Raw genomic sequence first — 22,161 nt, 5'->3', positions numbered from 1 at the left:
CATTTCAACCTTAATTTCTGCTATATACACTGCTCAAAAAAATAAAGGGAACACTAAAATAGCACATCCTAGATCTGAATGAATGAAATATTCTTATTAAATACTTTTTTCTTTACATAGTTGAATGTGCTGACAATAAAATCACACAAAATGTATCAATGGAAATCAAATTTATCAACCCATGGAGGTCTGGATTTGGAGTCACACTCAAAATTAAAGTGAAAAACCACACTACAGGCTGATCCAACTTTGATGTAATGTCCTTAAAACAAGTCAAAATGAGGCTCAGTAGTGTGTGTGGCCTCCACGTGCCTGTATGACCTCCCTACAATGCCTGGGCATGCTCCTGATGAGGTGATGGATGGTCTCCTGAGGGATCTCCTCCCAGACCTGGACAAATGCATCCGCCAACTCCTGGACAGTCTGTTGGTGGATGGAGCGAGACATGATGTCCCAGATGTGCTCAATTGGATTCAGGTCTGGGGAACGGGCGGGCCAGTCCATAGCATCAATGCCTTCCTCTTGCAGGAACTGCTGACACACTCCAGCCACATGAGGTCTAGTATTGTCTTGCATTAGGAGGAACCCAGGGCCAACCGCACCAGCATATGGTCTCACAAGGAGTCTGAGGATCTCATCTTGGTACCTAATGGCAGTCAGGCTACCTCTGGCGAGCACATGGAGGGCTGTGCTGCCCCCAAAGAAATGCCACCCCACACCATGACTGACCCACCTCCAAACCGGTCATGCTGGAGGATGTTGCAGGCAGCAGAACGTTCTCCACGGCGTCTCCAGACTCTGTCACGTCTGTCACGTGCTCAATGTAAACCTGCTGCTCATCTGTGAAGAGCACAGGGCGCCAGTGGCGAATTTGCCAATCTTGGTGTTCTCTGGCAAATTAAAAACGTCCTTGGGCTGTAAGCACAACCCCCACCTGTGGACGTCGGGCCCTCATACCACCCTCATGGAATCTGTTTCTGACCGTTTGAGCAGACACATGCACATTTGTGGACTGCTGGAGGTCATTTTGCAGGGCTCTGGCAGTCCCCCCCCCTGCTCCTCCTTGCACAAAGGAGGAGGTAGCGGTCCTGCTGCTGGGTTGTTGCCAACCTACGGCCTCCTCCACGTCTCCTGATGTACTGGCCTGTCTCCTGGTAGCGCCTCCATGCTCTGGACACTACGCTTACAGACACAGCAAACCTTCTTGCCACAGCTTGCATTGATGTTCCATCCTGGATGAGCTGAACTACCTGAGCCACTTGTCTGGGTCTCATGCTACCACTAGATTGAAAGCACTGCCAGCATTCAAAAGTGACCAAAAACATCAGCCAGGAAGCGTAGGAATTGAGAAGTGGTCTGTGGTCACCACCTGCAAAACCACTCCTTTATTGGGGGTGTCTTGCTAATTGCCTATAATTTCAACCTGTTGTCTATTCCATTTGCACAACAGCATGTGAAATTTATTGTCAATCAGTGTTGCTTTGTAAGTGGACAGTTTGATTTCACAGAAGTGTGATTGACTTGAAGTTACATTGTGTTGTTTAAGTGTTCCCTTTATTTTTTTGAGCAGATATATATATATATATATATATATATATATATATATATATATATATATATATATATATATATATATATATACATACACACACATACAGTACCAGTCAATAGTTTTGACACACCTACTCATTCCAGCGTTTTTTCTTTATTTGTACCTTTTTAGTAGTAAAGACATCAAAACTATGAAATAACACATATGGAATCATTTAGTAACCAAAAACATGTTAAACAAATCAAAATATAGTTTGTTTTTGAGATTCTTCAATGTAGCCACCCCTTGTCCTGATGACAGCTTTGCACACGCTTGGCATTCTCTCAACCAGCTTCATGAGGTAGTCACCTGGAATGCATTTCAATTAATTAACAGGTTTGTCATGTTAAAAGTTATATTGTGAAATTTCTTTCTTATTGTATTTGAGCCAATCAGTTGTGTTGTGACAAGGTAGGGGTGGTATACAGAAGATAGCCCTAGATGTTAAAAGTCCATATTATGCAAAGAGAAATGATAGTCCATCATTACTTTAAGACATGAAAGTCAGTCATTACGGAACCATCAAGCTCTGTGATGAAACTGGCTCTCACGAGGACAGCCACAGGAAAGGATTACCCAGAGTCACCTCTGCTGCAGAGGATAAGTTCATTAGAGTTACCAGCCTCAGAAATTGCAGCCCAAATAGATGCTTCACAGAGTTCAAGTAACAGACACATCTCAACATCAACTGTTCAGGCCTTCATGGTCTAATTGCTGCAAAGAAACCACTACTAAATGACACCAATAAGAAGAAGATACTTGGATCAAGAAACACGAGCAATGGACATTAGACAGGTGGAACTCTGTCCTTTGATCCAAATGTTACATTTTTGTTTCCAACCGCCGTGTCATTGTGAGATGCAGAGAAGGTTGAATGGAGGATCTCTGCATGTGTTGTATCCACTGTGAAGCATGGAGGAGGAGGTGTGATGGTGTGGTTAGTGCTTTGCTGGTTCCTGAGTGGCCGAGTTTGACTTAAAACTGATTGGCCTTGTGTTTTAGGTTATTGTCCTGCTGAAAGGAGAATTCATCTTCTAGTGTCTGGTGGGAAGCAGAGTGAACCCGGTTTTCTTCTGGAATTTTGTCTGTGCTTAATTCCATTCCGTTTATTTTTTTATTCTGAAAAACTCCCCAGTCTTTTATGATTACAAGCATACCCATGACATGTAGCAGCCACCACTATGCTTGAAAATCTGGAGAGTGGTACTCCGTAATGTGTTGAATTGGATTTTTCCCAAACTTTACTCTTTGTCCTGAGTACAAAGTGTTAATTGCTTTGCCAGATTGTTTTGCATTATCACGTAAGTGCCTTGTTGCAAATAGGGTTGATCATTCCTGCACGGTATTAGTTTAGTGTACCAAGGTTCATCGTGCCTGCAGGGTATTAGTTTAGTCTACCAAGGTTCATCGTGCCTGCAGGGTATTAGTTTAGTCTACCAAGGTTCATCGTGCCTGCAGGGTATTAGTTTAGTCTACCAAGGTTCATCGTGCCTGCAGGGTATTAGTTTAGTGTACCAAGTTTCATCGTGCCTGCTGGGTATTAGTTTAGTGTACCAAGGTTCATCGTGCCTGCAGGGTATTAGTTTAGTCTACCAAGGTTCATCGTGCCTGCAGGGTATTAGTTTAGTGTACCAAGGTTCATCGTGTCTGCTGGGTATTAGTTTAGTCTACCAAGGTTCATCGTGCCTGCAGGGTATTAGTTTAGTGTACTAAGGTTCATCGTGCCTGCAGGGTATTAGTTTAGTCTACCAAGGTTCATCGTGCCTGCAGGGTATTAGTTTAGTGTACCAAGGTTCATCGTGCCTGCAGGGTATTAGTTTAGTCTACCAAGGTTCATCGTGCCTGCAGGGTATTAGTTTAGTCTACCATGGTTCATCGTGCCTGCAGGGTATTAGTTTCGTGTACCAAGGTTCATCGTGCCTGCAGGGTTTTCGTTTAGTGTACCAAGGTTCATCGTGCCTGCAGGGTATTAGTTTAGTCTACCAAGGTTCATCGTGCCTGCAGGGTATTAGTTTAGTCTACCAAGGTTCATCGTGCCTGCAGGGTATTAGTTTAGTCTACCAAGGTTCATCGTGCCTGCAGGGTATTAGTTTAGTGTACCATGGTTCATCGTGCCTGCAGGGTATTAGTTTCGTGTACCAAGGTTCATCGTGCCTGCAGGGTATTAGTTTAGTGTACCAAGGTTCATCGTCCCTGCAGGGTATTGTGACATTGCTGTTGTTTTTTATTTTATTTAAAATGTAAAATTTCACCTTTATTCAACCAGGTAGGCTAGTTGAGAACAAGTTCTCATTTACAGCTGCGACCTGGCCAAGATAAAGCATAGCAGTGTGAACAGACAACACAGAGTTACACATGGAGTAAACAATTAACAAGTCAATAACACAGTAGAAAAAAAGAGAGTCTATATACATTGTGTGTTGTACCTTGACATAGGTTCTTCGTCTTGAATCATAACACACATAGAGGTGATAACCACTTACACTGCTATGAATGGACTGAATAACATTCTTTGCTGCTTTCAAATCAAGATAAGTCCCCTGTTGACGTCACTTGGTTACTGGAGACACTTCTATCACGAATGTGGGTCTGCGTGTACCCAACACGTGTTGTTGCCATGGAAGTTTATAGTGTAATAACGCTACTGCTAGCTGCCTCTTTGTGCTCCGCTCACTGCTCAGCCTTGGATGCTACAACACACACTAAAAAACCACGGAACCTGATGGGTGTTCCTTTGGCTTGTAACCACAGCGGAACCCTTTTTGGTGCTACATAGAACCCTTTTTTAATGGTTCAATGAAGAACCATGGTCATGAGGTTCTAAATGGAACCTGTATTATATTATGGTGTTATAAATATACGTTTCCTACGTTTTTATAGATAACCATTCAAACGTTTTCTATATAAACAAGGGTTCCACTGTGGTTAGAACCCTTTTATTATGGTTCATTATGAGAACCTTTATAGAGAATGGGTCCATAAAGAACCTTTTTCAAACTGAAGGGTTCTTCGTGGATCCTTTTGAAGAACCATACAGGATGGTCTATTCTAGTCAGCCATATTACATTGTTAAAATTCCAGGGGTATTACTATTGTGTCAGTTGAGACGTTTGAATGAAGTGAGATACATCTGGAAGCGCTGGGGGTCCCTGAGGAGAGACGTGAGAACCACTGACTGATTTAGTCAACCATTCTTATTAATGGACACTTTAGTCAACCATTCTTATTAATGGACACTAGACCACATATGTGAGTCTTTCACAAGACACCATCACAAGCCATAATCATATATGACGTGTCATGGCATTAAACAACAGACTAGATACACTGGAATGGATGAGTCTTTCACAAGACTGCACATAGTCATACTATATATAATGGCATTGCACAACACATTAGATAAACAGGAATGAGATTCTCACTCACGGTTGCTGTAAGTAAGCCACGCCCCAAAATATGTGTATGAGCCGCCTCCCCTACATGTTAATTATAATTAAAATAGCAAAGAACCTTTGAAGAGCTCAAAAGGATATTGGTGAGGAACACTCATTTGTTTGTGTTTATCCTCTGATAGGCTGCCTTCCGCTATGAGGTCACCAATTTGATTGACAGACACATAACTGTCCTGACAGGGTGAAATTAAAGGTGAAATTAAATCACCTTTGGTGGATTTAATTAATTCATTTCTCAATGACACACACGCCCACCTGCCCTCAGCCCTGACCCAAGGCAGAGGAGAGGGGGGAGGCGACCTCTTTTCATCACGCCAGGCGCCGCCGCTGAGCGTGTGTGTGCCTCCAGGGTCTCCCTATCGCCTCTATTTCTCTCCTCCCTTCACTCCATCCACTCACTCCATCCCAGTGATTTCATCATTGAATCTTGACACATACAATTGTCACCTCCACTCCCACCCCTATTACTCGCTGCATTGGTTCATTCCGTACAGTACATTCCTATAGCTAGGAGATATGGAGAGGTGGGCTGACAGTGGTGGCTACAGGAGGGTACAGTGTTTGACACACAGCCAATCCCTTAGCATACTGCTGCCCTGTCCTATCATAGCAGCCAGGGGAGAGATGCCTGTACAGGGATAGTCCATGACATGTGACTGCATAATGGGAATAAACTCTGCCATATTCAAGTTTAGCCCAGTAGAGCGCAACTGTCCAATCAAATCATGTTGACCAATGGTGATGCTGCTTCATATATATACACACACACACACACACACACACACACACACACACACACACACACACACACACACACACACACACACACACACACACACACACACACACACACACACACACACACACACACACACACACACACACACAGTGGCCCACAGGGCTATAAACACACACACAGTGGTCATCGGCCCCTGCATAATGTATCCCAGTGGGACAGAGATGTGACATGTAACAGGTGGAGTTTGCTGACAAAGCTATTTTACCTACAGGCCAACACATGTTACAACAGCAACCAAGCCTGGCATTGGAACAGGCCTAGATCCTGCTGTGTGTGTTGGTGTGTGTGTATGTGAAACTACAGGAGTACAAATATCACTGGGGTTTTTCTCATGCATGCTGACTGTGACATAACCGTGACATAATCGCCAACTGCCCTCAAGGTTGCGTCTCAAGTAGAAAACAAAACAAAAACAAAATAAATACATACAGAAATATATGAACAAATTAAATTAAAAACTATGAGTGAATGTGACCAGTTGGCCATGAGAAAATGTGAAAGATGAGAATGCTGGGAAAATCCTAACTGCTGACCTGCCCGGTGACTCCTACAGTAATATCTCCAAATTTCCTCAATAAACAAGATACGCGCAGTCTTTATTGATTGTAAATATGTTTCTTCTTATTTTCAGTCTGTGAGATCTCTGGTTTGTTCCCTCCTCTACGAATGTAATTTCTCGTTAACTTTGACCTTGCTGTGTTTTCTGCCTCACTCACTACACAGAGAGATGACTAGCTGTATTCTCACTCACTACACAGAGAGATGACTAGCTGTATGTATTCTCACTCACTACACAAAGAGAGAGATGACTAGGTGTATTCTCACTCACTACACAGATAGATGACTAATTGTATTCTCACTCACTACACAGAAAGATGACTAGCTGTTTTCTCACTCACTACACAGAGAGACGACTAGCTGTATTCTCACTCACTACACAGAGAGATGACTAGCTGTATTCTCACTCACTACACAGAGAGACGACTAGCTGTATTCTCACTCACTACACAGAGAGATGACTAGCTGTATTCTCACTCACTACACAGAGAGAGAGATGACTAGCTGTATTCTCACTCACTACACAGAGAGAGAGATTACTAGTTGTATTCTCACTCCAGCCTCTTTTACTCTCTCTGTGTGTGTGTATGTATGTATGTATGATTGTATGTATGTGTATGTGTGTGTATGTGTGTGTATGTGTGTGTGTGTGTGTGTATGTGTGTATGTGTGTGTATGTATGTGTATGTATGTGTGTGAGTGTGCGTGCGTGCGTGTGTGCGTGCGTGTGTGTGTATATGTCTCTCTGTGCTAGATAAGACCCTTTAAGATTTTCAACAGATTAATTTTAAATCATGCAGCGTTTATGTTAAATTATGCAATACCTGTTTGTGAAAGCTTGTATTCTAGCCAAGGACTGAAACTGATGTTTCTACTAACAAAACAAATCATCAAGACCTTGATTAGCAGTGGTTGAAAACATACCCAATTATCATACTTAAGTAAAAGTAAAGATACCTTCATAAAAAGTTACTCCATTAAAAGTGAAAGTCACCCAGTAATTTATTACTTGAGTAAAAGTCTAAAAGTATTTTGTTTTAACTATACACTATATATACAAAAGTATGAGGACACCCCTTCAAATGAGTGGATTTGGCTGACAGGTGTGTTAAATCAAGCACACAGCCATGCAATCTCCATAGACATACATTGGCAGTAGAACTTCCTTACTGATGAGCTCAGTGACTTTCAACATGGCACTGTCAAAGGATGCCACCTTTCCAACAAGTCAATTCGTCCAATTTCTGCCCTGCTAGAGGTGTCAAGGTCAACTTTAAGTGCTGTTATTGTGAAGTGGAAACATCTAGGAGCTACAATGGCTCAGCCACAAAGTGGTAGACCACACAAGCTCCCAGAATGGGAGTGCTGAAGGGTGTGGGGGGCATACAACTCACACACACACACGCATGCACACACACATACATATACACACATACACATACACACACACACACTGATTAGTAGATCAGTTTTTTTTCTTATGCCATCCAGGGGATGGATGGTAGGAGGAGGAGGAGGAGGAGGGGTGTAGATATGGAGAGACCCGAGGATGGAGGGATGGTAGGAGGAGGAGGAGGAGGGGGTGTGTAGATATGGAGAGAGGGTGAGGATGGAGGGATGGAGGGATGGGAGGAGGAGGAGGGGGTGTGTAGATATGGAGAAAGGGTGGGAGGGAGGAGGATGGAGGGATGGTATGAGGAGGAGGGGGGTGTAGATATGGAGAGAGGGTGGGAGGCAGGAGGATGGAGGGATGGTATGAGGAGGAGGGGGGTGTAGATATGGAGAGAGAGGGTGGGAGGGAGGAGGATGGAGGGATGGTATGAGGAGGAGGGGGGTGTAGATATGGAGAGAGAGGGTGGGAGGGAGGAGGATGGCGGGATGGTAGGAGGAGGAGGGGTGTAGATATGGAGAGAGAGGGTGGGAGGGAGGGAGGAGGATGGAGGGATGGTAGGAGGAGGAGGAGGAGGGGTGTAGATATGGAGAGAGGGTGGGAGGGAGGGAGGAGGATGGAGGGATGGTAGGAGGATGGGAGGGGTGGGATATGGAGGAGGAGGAGAGGGGGGTAGATTTGGAGAGAGGGTGGGAGGGAGGAGGAGGATGGAGGGATGGTAGGAGGAGGAGGGGGAGGATGGAGGAGGGGGGAGATATGGATGGAGGGATGGTAGGAGGGGAGGGGTGTAGGGAGGAGGAGGGAGGAGGATGGAGGGAGTATGAGGAGGGGGTGTAGATATGGAGAGACCCGAGGATGGAGGGATGGTAGGAGGAGGAGGATGAGGAGGGGGGGGTGTAGATATGGAGAGAGGGTGGGAGGCAGGAGGATGGAGGGATGGTAGGAGGAGGAGGGGTGTAGATATGGAGAGAGGGTGGGAGGGAGGAGGATGGAGGGATGGGAGGAGGAGGAGGGGGTGTAGATATGGAGAGAGGGTGGGAGGGAGGAGGATGGAGGGATGGAGGGATGTAGATATGGAGGACCCGAGGATGGAGGGAGGGGTGTAGGATATGGAGGAGAGAGGGGGGGGGAGATATGGAGGAGGGTGGGAGGGAGGAGGATGGAGGGATGGTAGGAGGAGGAGGGGTGTAGATATGGAGAGAGGGTGGGAGGCAGGAGGATGGAGGGGTGGTAGGAGGAGGAGGGGGTGTAGATATGGAGAGAGGGTGGGAGGGAGGGAGGGGAGGGGTGGATGGAGGATGGGAGGCAGGAGGATGATGGTAGGAGGAGGAGGGGTGTAGATATGGAGAGAGGGTGGGAGGGAGGGAGGAGGATGGAGGGATGGTAGGAGGAGGAGGGGGGTGTAGATATGGAGAGAGAGGGTGGGAGGAGGAGGATGGAGGATGGGAGGAGGGGGGGGTGTAGATTTGGAGAGAGGGTGGGAGGCAGGAGGATGGAGGGATGGTAGGAGGAGGAGGGGTGTAGATATGGAGAGAGGGTGGGAGGGAGGAGGATGGAGGGATGGTAGGAGGAGGAGGGGTGTAGATATGGAGAGAGGGTGGGAGGGAGGAGGATGGAGGGATGGTAGGAGGAGGAGGGGTGTAGATATGGAGAGACCCGAGGATGGAGGGATGGAGGGATGTAGATTTGGAGAGAGGGTGGGAGGGAGGAGGAGGAGGGATGGAGGAGGGGGGTGTAGATATGGAGAGAGGGTGGGAGGGAGGAGGATGGAGGGATGGAGGGGAGGAGGGGTGGATGGAGGGATGGTGGAGGGATGGGAGGAGGAGGGGTGTAGATATGGAGAGAGGGTGGGAGGCAGGAGGATGGAGGGATGGTAGGAGGAGGAGGGGTGTAGATATGGAGAGAGGGTGGGAGGCAGGAGGATGGAGGGATGGTAGGAGGAGTAATTGACTGGTGTGGGGTGAAGTAGATGATTGCACAGATTACAGTATTGCTATACAGTCGAGTCCAATCTCTGTTCCGATGTGCAGTTCATCAGTCCTAATGCATGTGCTTTTTCTTTCTCTGGGTGTCTGTGGTTTAATGCAATTATTCCCAGCAGCCCTTAGCCAGATATAAAAGCAGAGATCAGTATTTGGGTGTGAGTTGAGAGATGTAGGTTGAGGGTTGCTATTTTGAGGCGATGTGGAATGAAAATGTGGAGTTGTGTGTTTGGACTGTGTAATATTTCAGAGGTAGCTAGTAGTCCAGTGTTGTTGAGATAAGGGCCAAGCTACTACCCCAGGGTCAGTGATCAGAAACCTGACTCAGGGTCAGTGATCAGAAACCTGACTCAAGGTCAGTGATCAGAAACATTTACTCTACAAACACTAGAATGGAACACATCACCTGACTCAAGGTAGTTCACAAACACACTCTACAAACACTAGAATGGAACACACACTACACACACACACACACACACACACACACACACACACACACACACACACACACACACACACACACACACTACACACACACACACACACACACACACACACACACACACACACACACACACACACACACACACACACACACACACACACACACACACGTGGCATTTACCTCTGTTTGACCCAACACCCCCAAACTACACTCTCCCCTTCACACACTCTCACCCATCTCCCCTTCACACACTCTCACCCATCTCTCCTTCACACACTCTCACCCATCTCCCCTTCACACACTCTCACCCATCTCTCCTTCACACACTCTCACCCATCTCCCCTACACACACTCTCACCCACCCCCCTTCACATACTCTCACCCATCTCCCCTTCACACACTCTCACCCACCCCCCCCTTCACATACTCTCACACCCTTTACACACATGAACCCTCTTAACGCACAAGCCATACCACTGACTCAATTTTCTCAATTGTGTACAAGCAATTTAAAAAAAAATCTGTATTTAAACGTATCTATAGCAGAACAGCAATGATCAAATTCTCAAATGTACAGAACTTCTGATAATTTTCTTGTATGTATTCAGTGGTGACCGGGGCGGCAGGGTAGCCTAGTGGTTTGAGCGTTGGACTAGTAACCGGAAGGTTGCAAGTTCAAATCCCTGAGCTGACAAGGTACAAATCTGTTGTTCTTCCCCTGAACAGGCAGTTAACCCACTGTTCCTAGGCCGTCATTGAAAAAATAATTTGTTCTGAACTGACTTCCCTAGTTAAATAAAGGTAAAAAAAAAAAAGCAGAGCCTGTTCTTTTGGCATAATACGTGTCACATATCAGTTTACAGACAATGTAAAAATAAAAATAAACATTGAGTTAATAAAGTCGCATACAAACATAGTCTATCGTGTGCGTTCTTCAGTAAGTTATCTACAAAGTGCAGGTGTTTCAGCTAAGCTCAGTGCTGTCTGTGGTGAAGGAGCAGCCAGAGGAAAATACAGAGTGTAGGGGTTGGTCATGTTCTCTAGTTGCGCCATGATTGGCTCAGTGTTCTGTCACTCAAGGGGACACTACATTACCGCAAAATCTACATTAGAAGTGCCCATCCAAGAAGGCTCAAGGTCATTGGCCTCAGATAAAATGAGGTCAAATCCCGTGATATCTACGGTATCTTTGATGGGACTGATCATGTCAACATCATACCTTCAAAATCTTAGCTAGCAAGCTAGACAAGCAGTCATCGTTATGAATCAAGTCGACAGTCTACTGGAAAATCTTTTTCACCCCTTGTCACATGAAGATAAAAGACAAGTTGGAAATTGCATATTCAACAATGAAGGAATCAGCGGACAATTGCAAGCGTTGTAAAGCCATCACTAGCCTGCTATTCAGTGGAGAAGTCTGGGTTTAAGGGTCTCTTTTCTAAGCTTAAAAGGAACATTCACATGCAACATCATGGGCCAGAAAAGGTTGAATTAACAGTACCAGTCAGTAGCTTGGACACACCTACTCATTCAAGGGTTTTTCTTTATTTTTTAATATGTTCTACATTGTAGAATGACGGACTGTCATTTCTCTTTGCTTATTTGAGCTGTTCTTGCCATAATATGGACTTTCTTTTAACCAAATACGGCTATCTTCTTTTTACCACCCCTACCTTGTCACAAGACAACTGATTGGCTCAAACGCATTAAGAAGGAAAGAAATTCCACAAATGAACTTTTAACAAGGCACACCTGTTAATTGAAATGTATTCCAGTTGACTACCTCATGAAGCTGGTTGAGAGAATGTCAAGCGAATGCAAAGCTGTCATCAGGGCAAAGGGTGGCTACTTTGAAGAATCTCAAATGTTAATATATTTTGATATGTTTACCACTTTTTTGACTACTACATGATTCCATATGTGTTATTTCATAGTTTGGATGTCTTTAACTAGATGTTAACAGTCTTTAGAAATTGGTTGATGTTTTTCTTTTGAGTAATGAAGAAGTATGGCTGTTCAGAGTCTAGTGTACAGTTGTGTTTGGGGCGCGCAACCTAGAGCTCGCTCCACTTTCATTTTATCCTCTATTGTACACGGTTTATTCCGTCTCAAATTGTATCGATTATTTACGTTTTAAAATACCGAAAGTTGTATTAGGAAAATTTTTGAAATGTTTGGACCAAGATTACAGGTAACTTATTAAATAATGTGAAGTCATGTTGGGCAGTTGGAACCGGTGTTTTTCTGAATCAAACGCGCCAAATAAATTGATATTTTGGGGATATAACGACGGAATTAATCGAACAAAAGGACCATTTGTGTTGTTTATGGGACATATTGGAGTGCCAACAAAAGAAGATCTTCAAATGTAAGGCATGAATTACATTGTTATTTCTGACTTTTGTGTCGCGCCTGGCGGGTTGAAATATGATTGTCATGTGTTTGTTTGATTGGGTGCTGTCCTCAGATAATCTCATGGTTTGCTTTCGCCGTAAAGCCTTTTTGAAATCTGACACGGTGGCTGCATTAACAAGAAGTTAAGCTGTATTTTGGTGTATTGCACTTGTGATTTTATGAAAGTTAAATAATTCTAATAATTTATTTTGAATTTCGCACTCTGCAATTTCACCGGATGTTGTCGAAACGGTTGTTAAGCAAGTCAGCCATGTTTTTTTTAAGGCAGTAAATGAGGCTGAATGAACTGTTTCACTGCCAGTCAAGGCTCCGCTGATAGCCAGGTGCAGCAGTGGTAAGGATTCACTCCCTGGTGCTGAAAAGAAAGCTCTGTTGTTGGGACAGCTTTATGTTGGCCCTAACAGTTTGTGGGGCACCGTTTGTCACCATTATAGTGCAATTAATGTATTGTTTAGTGTTGTGTTGTGTAGTGGCTTTGCTGGCATGCATCAAAAACATCATTTTTTGAGTTTGCCCCCCCAAGATATAAACGCTAAAATCACCGCTGCATGTCTTAGATCCCTTTTTACAAAACATTAAATACAAATGTCATCGATGAATACAAAAATCACCGTTAAGTGTTTCATTGGCAGAATATTAACATGTCATTTTCATCAGAAGATGCAGTTGTGTTCACTATTACCGGCAATAAGTGCACAGAATACTAAATCATTCCGTCAGTATTATGCCATGCACAACACACCGTGCTTCTACACCCTGCATTGCATGCTGGTTGGGGTTTTAGACCGGGTTTCTGTACAGCACTTTGTGACATCGGCTGATGTAAAAAAAGGGGCCTTATTAAATACATTTGACTGAAATTGAATTGATCCAGGCAATGGGAACTTTCCAATTGTTATGATTTTTATACAATATTGTAGAGATGCAGAGATACAGAGAATGAAGTTGGGTTGTTTCAACGTAACCCACTGAGTACAAACTGGTTGTTTCAACGTAACCCACTGGGTACAAACTGGTTGTTTCAATGTAACCCACTGGGTACAAACTGGTTGTTTCAACGTAACCCACTGGGTACAAACTGGTTGTTTCAACGTAACCCACTGAGTACAAACTGGTTGTGTGTGTGTGTGTGTGTGTGTGTGTGTGTGTGTGTGTGTGTGTGTGTGTGTGTGTGTGTGTGTGTGTGTGTGTGTGTGTGTGTGTGTGTGTGTGCGTGCGTGCGTGCGTGTGTGTGTGTGTGTGTGTGTGTGTGTGTGTGTGTATGTGCGTGTGTGCATGTGTGTGTGTGTGTGTATGTGCGTGTGTGTATGTGTTCATGTGTGTGTGTGTGTGTGCATGTGTGCGTGTTTGTGTTTTTTCATTCAGTGACTACATGCTTTACTCTCCCTCTCTTCCCTGATTCCAGGCATTTTCCACACCTCCTCCTCCCTGTTTATTTCCCCACCCAACAGAAGCATTTATCACCCAGTCCTTTTTCTCTTCCTGATGGAGAACAGAACATACATGGATCTGTTCTGAATGCTTCTGCATACAATGATCAAAATACATATATTGCGTGTGTGTGTGTTATATTGCTGATTTGCCCAGTACTTACAGTAGCAGTAATCTTTCTGAGAGAGAGAGAGAGAGCGAGAGAGAAAGAGTGAGAGAGAGATAGAGAGAGAGAGCGAGAGCTGCGCTCCATTCCTCTCACTCCCCGAGAGGACCACCAGAGGAGATGGAGCTTTAGTGCTGAGAACACAACAACGAAAGAAAAGAAGAGGACAGTGACATAATAACTGGGAGAAATAGAATATAAGAGGAGATAGAGTGAAATCTGGGGCAGATACACATTAGTGATACACATTAACATCGGCAGGCTGGAGCAAGAGAACGTGAAAAAGGTTTGGAGAAAAATACATCAAAAGAAGAAGCCAGAGAGCGGAGCGGGGTGAAGGATGACAGAGCAGCTTGCCCCGTCCTGAGATCACCTCCTCCTCCCTCTCCTCACCCCTCCTCTGACGCCATCACCCCCCCCCCATCACTCTCCTCCCTCACCCTCTCCTCCCTCTCTCTCTCTGTGGTTAAACTAGACTTGATGACCAGTCCTGACCAGATTCAACTCCCATCGCAACCCTTTGGAATCTCTCTCAGCTTTCTGACTCTGGCAGTCTATTGACCACATTCAGATATTCTCTCCATGAGAAGACAGGAAGGAATTAGAAGAAGGGGGAAGTTTGTGTTTTTCTGGACAACTAACGAGTCTCTGCCATCTCTTTTCTGTAAGGACTGACCTTTCCTTTCAGAAGGAAGGACCTACGACATCCAGAAGACATTTTCAGAACAACACTTTAACACGGAAAGAAGACATTTTAACGAGGAGGACATTTTAACGAGGAGGACATTTAAACACCAACAGAGCATTTCAACAAAAGATCAAGACATTTTTTAAGATTCTCACGGACCATCTCTGTTTAATTTTTTGCAACTCTCTGTTCATTCACTTCTCTTGGACTCTCTGTCCTGTACATTTCTCTGAGAGAGTCAGTCGGTCGATCCAGCCCAGAAATGCAGGTGTCTATAGCATGCACGGACCCCCACATGAAACGTGGAAATGGGGACCACAAGAATAGCTCCAGCCCGGGCAATGCAGCCCGGGCCAAGTTCAGAACTGTGGCCATCATAGCACGCAGCTTTGGGGCGTTCGCACCCCGACACCACATCTCCCTCAAAGAGTCCACGGGGAAACTGACCGGCATGAAATACAGGTGTGTGTGTGCGTGTGTGTTTGTGTGTGTGTGTGTGTGTTTGTGTGTGTGCGTGTGTGTGTGTGTGTGTGTGTGTGTGTGTGTGTGTGTGTGTGTGTGTGTGTGTGTGTGTGTGCGTGTTTGTGTGTGTGCGTGTTTGCGTGTGTGTGTGTTTGTGTGTGTGCGTGCGTGTTTGTGTGTGTGTGTGTGTGTGTGTGTGTGTGTGTGTGTGTGTGTGTGTGTGTGTGTGTGTGTGTGTGTGTGTGTGTGTGTGTGTGTGTGTGTGTGTGTGAGTGAGTGTGTTGTGTCATTAACGTAGTCTAAGTATACATATATCTTGGACTAGTATTTGTTTTGTTTGTGTCAAATCTACTCTTGCTGTTTGAATATCTTTCCTGGTTTTTCTTCTCTCCATATATTTACCTCTCCAAGCTCAACCTGTGTTTGTATCTGTGTACATTTTGCCATTGTGTCTGTGTGTTTGTTTATGTGTGTGAGGGAAGGAGAAAAAGGCAGAAAGAGAGAGTGAGAGAGAGTGAGTCATTGTGGAGAGATGAGGGTGCAGTACAGGTAGGGATTCAGACACTACAGTAGGAAGGACAGTAGGAAGGACAGTGGAAGGACAGTAGGAAGGACAGCAGGAAGGACAGTAGGAAGGACAGTAGGAAGGACAGTGGAAGGACTGTAGGAAGGACAGTAGGAAGGACAGCAGGAAGGACAGCAGGAAGGACACCAGGAAGGACAGTAGGAAGGACAGTAGGAAGGACAGTAGGAAGGACAGCAGGAAGGACAGTGGAAGGACAGTAGGAAGGACAGCAGGAAGGACAGTAGGAAGGACAGTGGAAGGACTGTAGGAAGGACAGCAGCAAGGACAGTAGGAAGGACAGCAGGAAGGACAGTAGGAAGGACAGCAGGAAGGACAGCAGGAAGGACAGCAGGAAGGAGAGTAGGAGGGACAGTAGCAAGGACACTAGGAAGGACAGTAGGAAGGACAGTAGGAAGGATAGTAGGAAGGACAGCAGGAAGGACAGCAGGAAGGACAGTAGGAGGGACAGTAGGAAGGACACCAGGAAGGACAGTAAGAAGGACATTGGGAAGGACACTAGGAAGGACACTAGGAAGGACAGTAGGAAGGACAGTAGGAAGGACAGTAGGAATGACCGTAGGACGGACAGTAGGAGGGACAGTAGGAAGGACAGCATGAATAAAACTACAGTAGGAGGGACAGTAGGAAGGACACTACAGTAGGAAGGACAGTAGGAATGACAGTGGAAGGACTGTAGGAAGGACCCTACAGTAGGAAGTACAGTAGGAGTGACAGCAGGAAGGACAGCATGAAGGACACTACAGTAGGAAGGACAATAGGAAGGACAGCATGAAGTACACTACAGTAGGAAGGATAGTAGGAATGACAGTAGGAAGGACACTACAGTAGGAAGGACAATAGGAAGGACAGCATGAAGTACACTACAGTAGGAAGGACAGTAGGAATGACAATAGGAAGGACACTACAGTAGGAGGGACAGAAGGAAGAACACAACAGTAGGAAGAACACAACAGTAGGAAGGACTGTAGGAAGAACACTACAGCAGGAAGGACAGTAGGGAGAACACTACAGCAGGAAGGACAGTAGGGAGAACAAAACAGTAGGAAGGACAGTAGGAAGGAGACTACAGCAGGAAGGACACGACAGTAGGAAAGGACAGTAGGAAGGAGGCTACAGCAGGAAGGACACGACAGTAGGAAGGACACAACAGTAGAAAAGACACTATAGTAGGAAGGACAGAAAGAACATCATCATCCTTTAACATCATGACCCCAGTCATTATCCCCTCTATAATGTCCCCCTGGTGAGCACTTTAACATCACGACCCCAGTCATTATCCCCTCTATAATGTCCCCCTGGTGAGCACTTTAACATCATGACCCCAGTCATTATCCTCTCTATATTGTCCCGCTGGTGAGCACTTTAACATCATGACCCCAGTCATTATCCTCTCTATAATGTCCCCCTGGTGAGCACTTTATCATCATGACCCCAGTCATTATCCCCTCTATAATGTCCCCCTGGTGAGCACTTTAACATCATGACCCCAGTCATTATCCCCTCTATAATGTCCCCCTGGTGAGCACTTTAACATCATGACCCCAGTCATTATCCCCTCTATAATGTCCCCCTGGTGAGCACTTTAACATCATGACCCCAGTCATTATCCCCTCTATAATGTCCCCCTGGTGAGCACTTTAACATCACGACCCCAGTCATTATCCCCTCTATAATGTCCCCCTGGTGAGCACTTTAACATCACGACCCCAGTCAATATCCTCTCTATATTGTCCCCCTGGTGAGCACTTTAACATCATGACCCCAGTCATTATCCTCTCTATATTGTCCCCTTGGTGAGCACTTTAACATCATGACCCCAGTCATTATCCCCTCTATAATGTCCCCCTGGTGAGCACTTTAACATCACGACCCCAGTCATTATCTCCTCAATAAGGTCCCGCTGGTGAGCACTTTAACATCATGACCCCAGTCATTATCCTCTCTATATTGTCCCCCTGGTGAGCACTTTAACATCATGACCCCAGTCATTATCTCCTCAATAAGGTCCCGCTGGTGAGCACTTTAACATCACGACCCCAGTCAATATCCTCTCTATATTGTCCCCCTGGTGAGCACTTTAACATCATGATCCCAGTCATTATCCCATTTACATTACATTTAAGTCATTTAGCAGACGCTCTTATCCAGAGCGACTTACAAATTGGTGAATTCACCTTCTGACATCAGTGGAACAGCCACTTTACAATAGTGCATCTATTGGGGGGGGTGAGAAGGATTGCTTTATCCTATCCTAGGTGGGGTTTCAGGTGTCTCCGGAAGGTGGTGATTGACTCCGCTGTCCTGGCGTCGTGAGGGAGTTTGTTCCACCATTGGGGGGCCAGAGCAGTGAACAGTTTTGACTGGGCTGAGCGGGAACTGTACTTCCTCAGTGGTAGGGAGGCGAGCAGGCCAGAGGTGTAATGTCCCCCTGGTGAGCACTTTAACATCACGACCCCAGTCATTATCCCCTCTATAATGTCCCCCTGGTGAGCACTTTAACATCATGACCCCAGTCATTATCTCCTCAATAAGGTCCCGCTGGTGAGCACTTTAACATCATGATGTGGGAAATCTCATTGGGATTTGGTGTCAGTCTCTCTTCCTCTCTCTCTCTCTCTCTCTCTCACACACACACACACACACACACACACACACACACACACACACACACGCACGCACGCACGCACGCACGCACGCACACACACACACATATGCACGCACACACACACGCATGCACGCACGCACACACACACACGCACGCACACACACATACGCACGCACGCACGCACGCACACACACACACACACACACACACGCACGCACGCACGCAAACACACACACACTCACACATAGGAGCCAGTTTTACAGTACTTAGCGGTGTGCTCCCGTCCTGAGAGGAGACAGACTCTCTCTGGTCCCTCTGCTGTAATTATACCGATGGACACTGTGTGGCTGTGTGTGTGTTTGAATGTGTATGTGTGTGTGTGTGCGTGTGTGCGCTCATTCGCTTTTTACACACTGTTAGGCTGAAAGCACAGGAAATGTGGCCAGATGATGAGCTCAATTTGAATGGCAATGCTCGTGCACACACACAAATTAAATTCCCAGGATCCTATCCCTCTCACAGTACATGATGACAGAGGGGTTTCAATAGAACAGTACAAGTCCACCGTGCTGTCAGATTGTCAGTATAGGTCCACAGTGCTGTCAGATTGTCAGTATAGGTCCACCGTGCTGTCAGATTGTCTGTATAGGTCCACCGTGCTGTCAGATTGTCTGTATAGGTCCACAGTGCTGTCAGATTGTCTGTACAGGACCACTGTGATGCCAGACTGTCAGTATAGGTCCACCGTGCTGTCAGATTGTCAGTGTAGGTCCACCGTGCTGTCAGATTGTCTGTATAGGACCACAGTGCTGTCATAATATCAGTATAGTTCCACAGTGCTGTCATAATATCAGTATAGTTCCACAGTGCTGTCAAATTGTCTGTATATTTCCACAGTGCTCTCAGATTGTCAATATAGGTCCACCGTACTGTCAGTGTAGGTCCACAGTGCTGTCAGACTATCTGTATAGGACCACCGTGCTGTCAGATTGTCTGTATAGGTCCACCATGCTGTCAGATTGTCAGTATAGGTCCACAGTGCTGTCAGATTGTCTGTACAGGACCACTGTGATGCCAGACTGTCAGTATAGGTCCACAGTGTTGTCAGACTGTCGGTATAGGTCCACAGTGCTATCAAATTGTCTGTATTGGTCCACAGTTCTCTCAGATTGTCAATTTAAATCCACCGTTCTGTCAGATTGTCAGTGTAGGTCCACAGTGCTGTCATATTGTCAGTATAGGACCACAGTGCTGTCATAATATCAGTATAGTTCCACAGTGCTGTCAAATTGTCTGTATATTTCCACAGTGCTCTCAGATTGTCAATATAGGTCCACCGTACTGTCAGTGTAGGTCCACAGTGCTGTCAGACTATCTGTATAGGACCACCGTGGTGTCAGACTGTCTGTATTGGACCACAGTGGTGTCAGACTGTCTTTATAGGGCCACAGTGCTGTCAGACTGTCTGTATAGGTCCACAGTGCTGTCAGATTGTCAATATAAATACACCGTGCTGTCAGATTGTCAGTATAGGTACACAGTGCTGTCAGATTGTCAGTATAAGACCACAATGCTGTCAGACTGTCAGTGTCGGTCCATAGCGCTCTCAGATTGTCAGTATAGGACCACGGTGCTGTCAGATTGCCTGTATAGGACCACCGTCCTGTCAAATTGTCTATATAGGTCCACAGTGCTGTCAGACTGTCTGTATAGGACCACAGTGCTGTCAGACTGTCAGTGTCGGTCCATAGCGCTGTCAGATTGTCAGTATAGGACCACGGTGCTGTCAGATTGTCAGCAAAAGACATTAGTGCTGTCAAATTGTGTGTATTCTACAAAAGTGCAGTTAGACAATCAGTATAGGACCACAGTGCTGTCAGACTGTCAGTGTCGGACCACAGTTCCGTCAGATTGTCAGTGTCGGACCACAGTTCCGTCAGATTGTCAGTATAGTACCAAAGTGCTGTCAGACTGTCAGAATAGGACCACAGTGCTGTCAAACTGTCAGTATAGGACCACAGTGCTGTCAGATTGTCAGTGTAGGTCCACAGTGCTGTCAAACTGTCAGTATAGGACCACAGTGCTGTCAGACTGTCAGTATAGGACCACAGTGCTGTCAGAATATCAGTATAGGACCACAGTGCTGTCAGACTGTCAGGATTGGTCCATAGTGCTGTCAGATTGTCTGTATAGGTCCACCATGCTGTCAGATTGTCAGGATTGGTCCATAGTGCTGTCAGATTGTCTGTATAGGTCCACCATGCTGTCAGATTGTCAGTGTTTGTCCAGAGTGCTGTCAGATTGGCAGGATACGTCCACAGTCCTGTCAGATTGTCAGTATGGGTCCACAGTGCTGTCATATTGTCGGAAAGGGAGCATATTGCTGTCAGACTGTCTATATAGGACCACAGTGCCGTCAGACTGTCAGTATAGGTTCAAAGGGGTGTCGAATTGTCTGTGTAGGTCCACAGTGCTCTCAGATTGTCAAAATCAGTCCACCGTGCTGTCAGACTGTTAGTATAGGTCCACAGTGCTGACAGACTGTCTGTATAGGAACAAAATGCAGTTGGATTGTCTGTTTATTTCCACAGTGCTGTCAGACTGTCAGGATTGGACCAAAGTGCTGTCAGACTGTCTGTATAGGTCCACAGTGCTGTCAGAGTATCAGTATAGGACCACAGTGCTGTCAGACTGTCATTGTAGGTCCACAGGGCTGTCTGACAGTCAGTATAGGTCCACAGTGCTGTCAGAATATCAGTATAGGACCACAGTGCTGTCAAACTGTCAGCATAGGACTATAGTGCTGTCAGATGGTCAGTAGAGGACCACAGTGATGTCAGATTGTCAGTATAGGTCCACAGTGCCCTCAGACTGTCAGTATAGGTCCACAGGGATGTCAGATTGGCTGTATAGGTCAATAGTGCTGTCAGACAATCAACATAGGACCATTGTGTTGTCAGATTGTCAGTATAGGTCCACAGTTCCATCAGACTGTCAGTGTAGTTCTACCGTGCTGTCAGATTGTCAGTATAGGTCCACAGTTCCATCAGACTGTCAGTGTAGTTCTACCGTGCTGTCAGATTGTCAGAATAGGTCCACCATGCTGTCAGATTGTCAGTATAGGACCCTAGTGCTGTCAGACTATCTATATAGGACCACAGTGCTGTCAAATTGTCAGTATAGGACCCTAGTGCTGTCAGACTATCTATATAGGACCACAGTGCTGTCAAATTGTCAGTATAGGACCCTAGTGCTGTCAGACTATCTATATAGGACCACGGTGCTGTCAAATTGTCGATATAGGACCACAGTCCCGTCAGACTGTCAGTATAGGACCACAGTGCCGTCAGAATATCAGTATTGGACCACCGTGCTGTCAGACTGTCAGTGTCGGTCCATACTGCTGTCAGATTGGCAGTATAGGTTCACAGTGCTGTCATATTGTCATAAAAGGACCATAGTGCTGTCAGACTGTCTATATAGGACCACAGTGCTGTCAGTTTGTCAGTATCGGACCACAGTGCTTTCAGAATATCAGTATAGGACCATAGTGCTGTCAGATTGGCCGGATATGTCCACAGTCCTGTC

At 45.7% G+C, this 22,161-nt stretch overlaps 1 protein-coding gene across 1 annotated transcript in view; it reads left to right on the top strand.

The window, feature by feature from the left end:
* Positions 1–22,161, top strand: part of LOC135553180 (voltage-gated potassium channel subunit beta-2-like) — a 217,510-nt gene that overhangs the window by 31,528 nt on the left and 163,821 nt on the right. Inside the window, exon 3 of the mRNA XM_064985348.1 lies at positions 21,002–21,036. Coding sequence (XP_064841420.1) covers positions 21,002–21,036 — 35 coding nt within the window. The remainder of the gene's footprint in view (positions 1–21,001; positions 21,037–22,161) is intronic.

This window comes from Oncorhynchus masou, chromosome 13 (genome assembly GCF_036934945.1).
Source record: "Oncorhynchus masou masou isolate Uvic2021 chromosome 13, UVic_Omas_1.1, whole genome shotgun sequence".
In the NCBI taxonomy this organism is placed as follows: Eukaryota; Metazoa; Chordata; class Actinopteri; order Salmoniformes; family Salmonidae; genus Oncorhynchus; species Oncorhynchus masou.
Note: the sequence above shows the minus strand (reverse complement) of the source record. Positions and strands in the feature narration are given on the sequence as shown.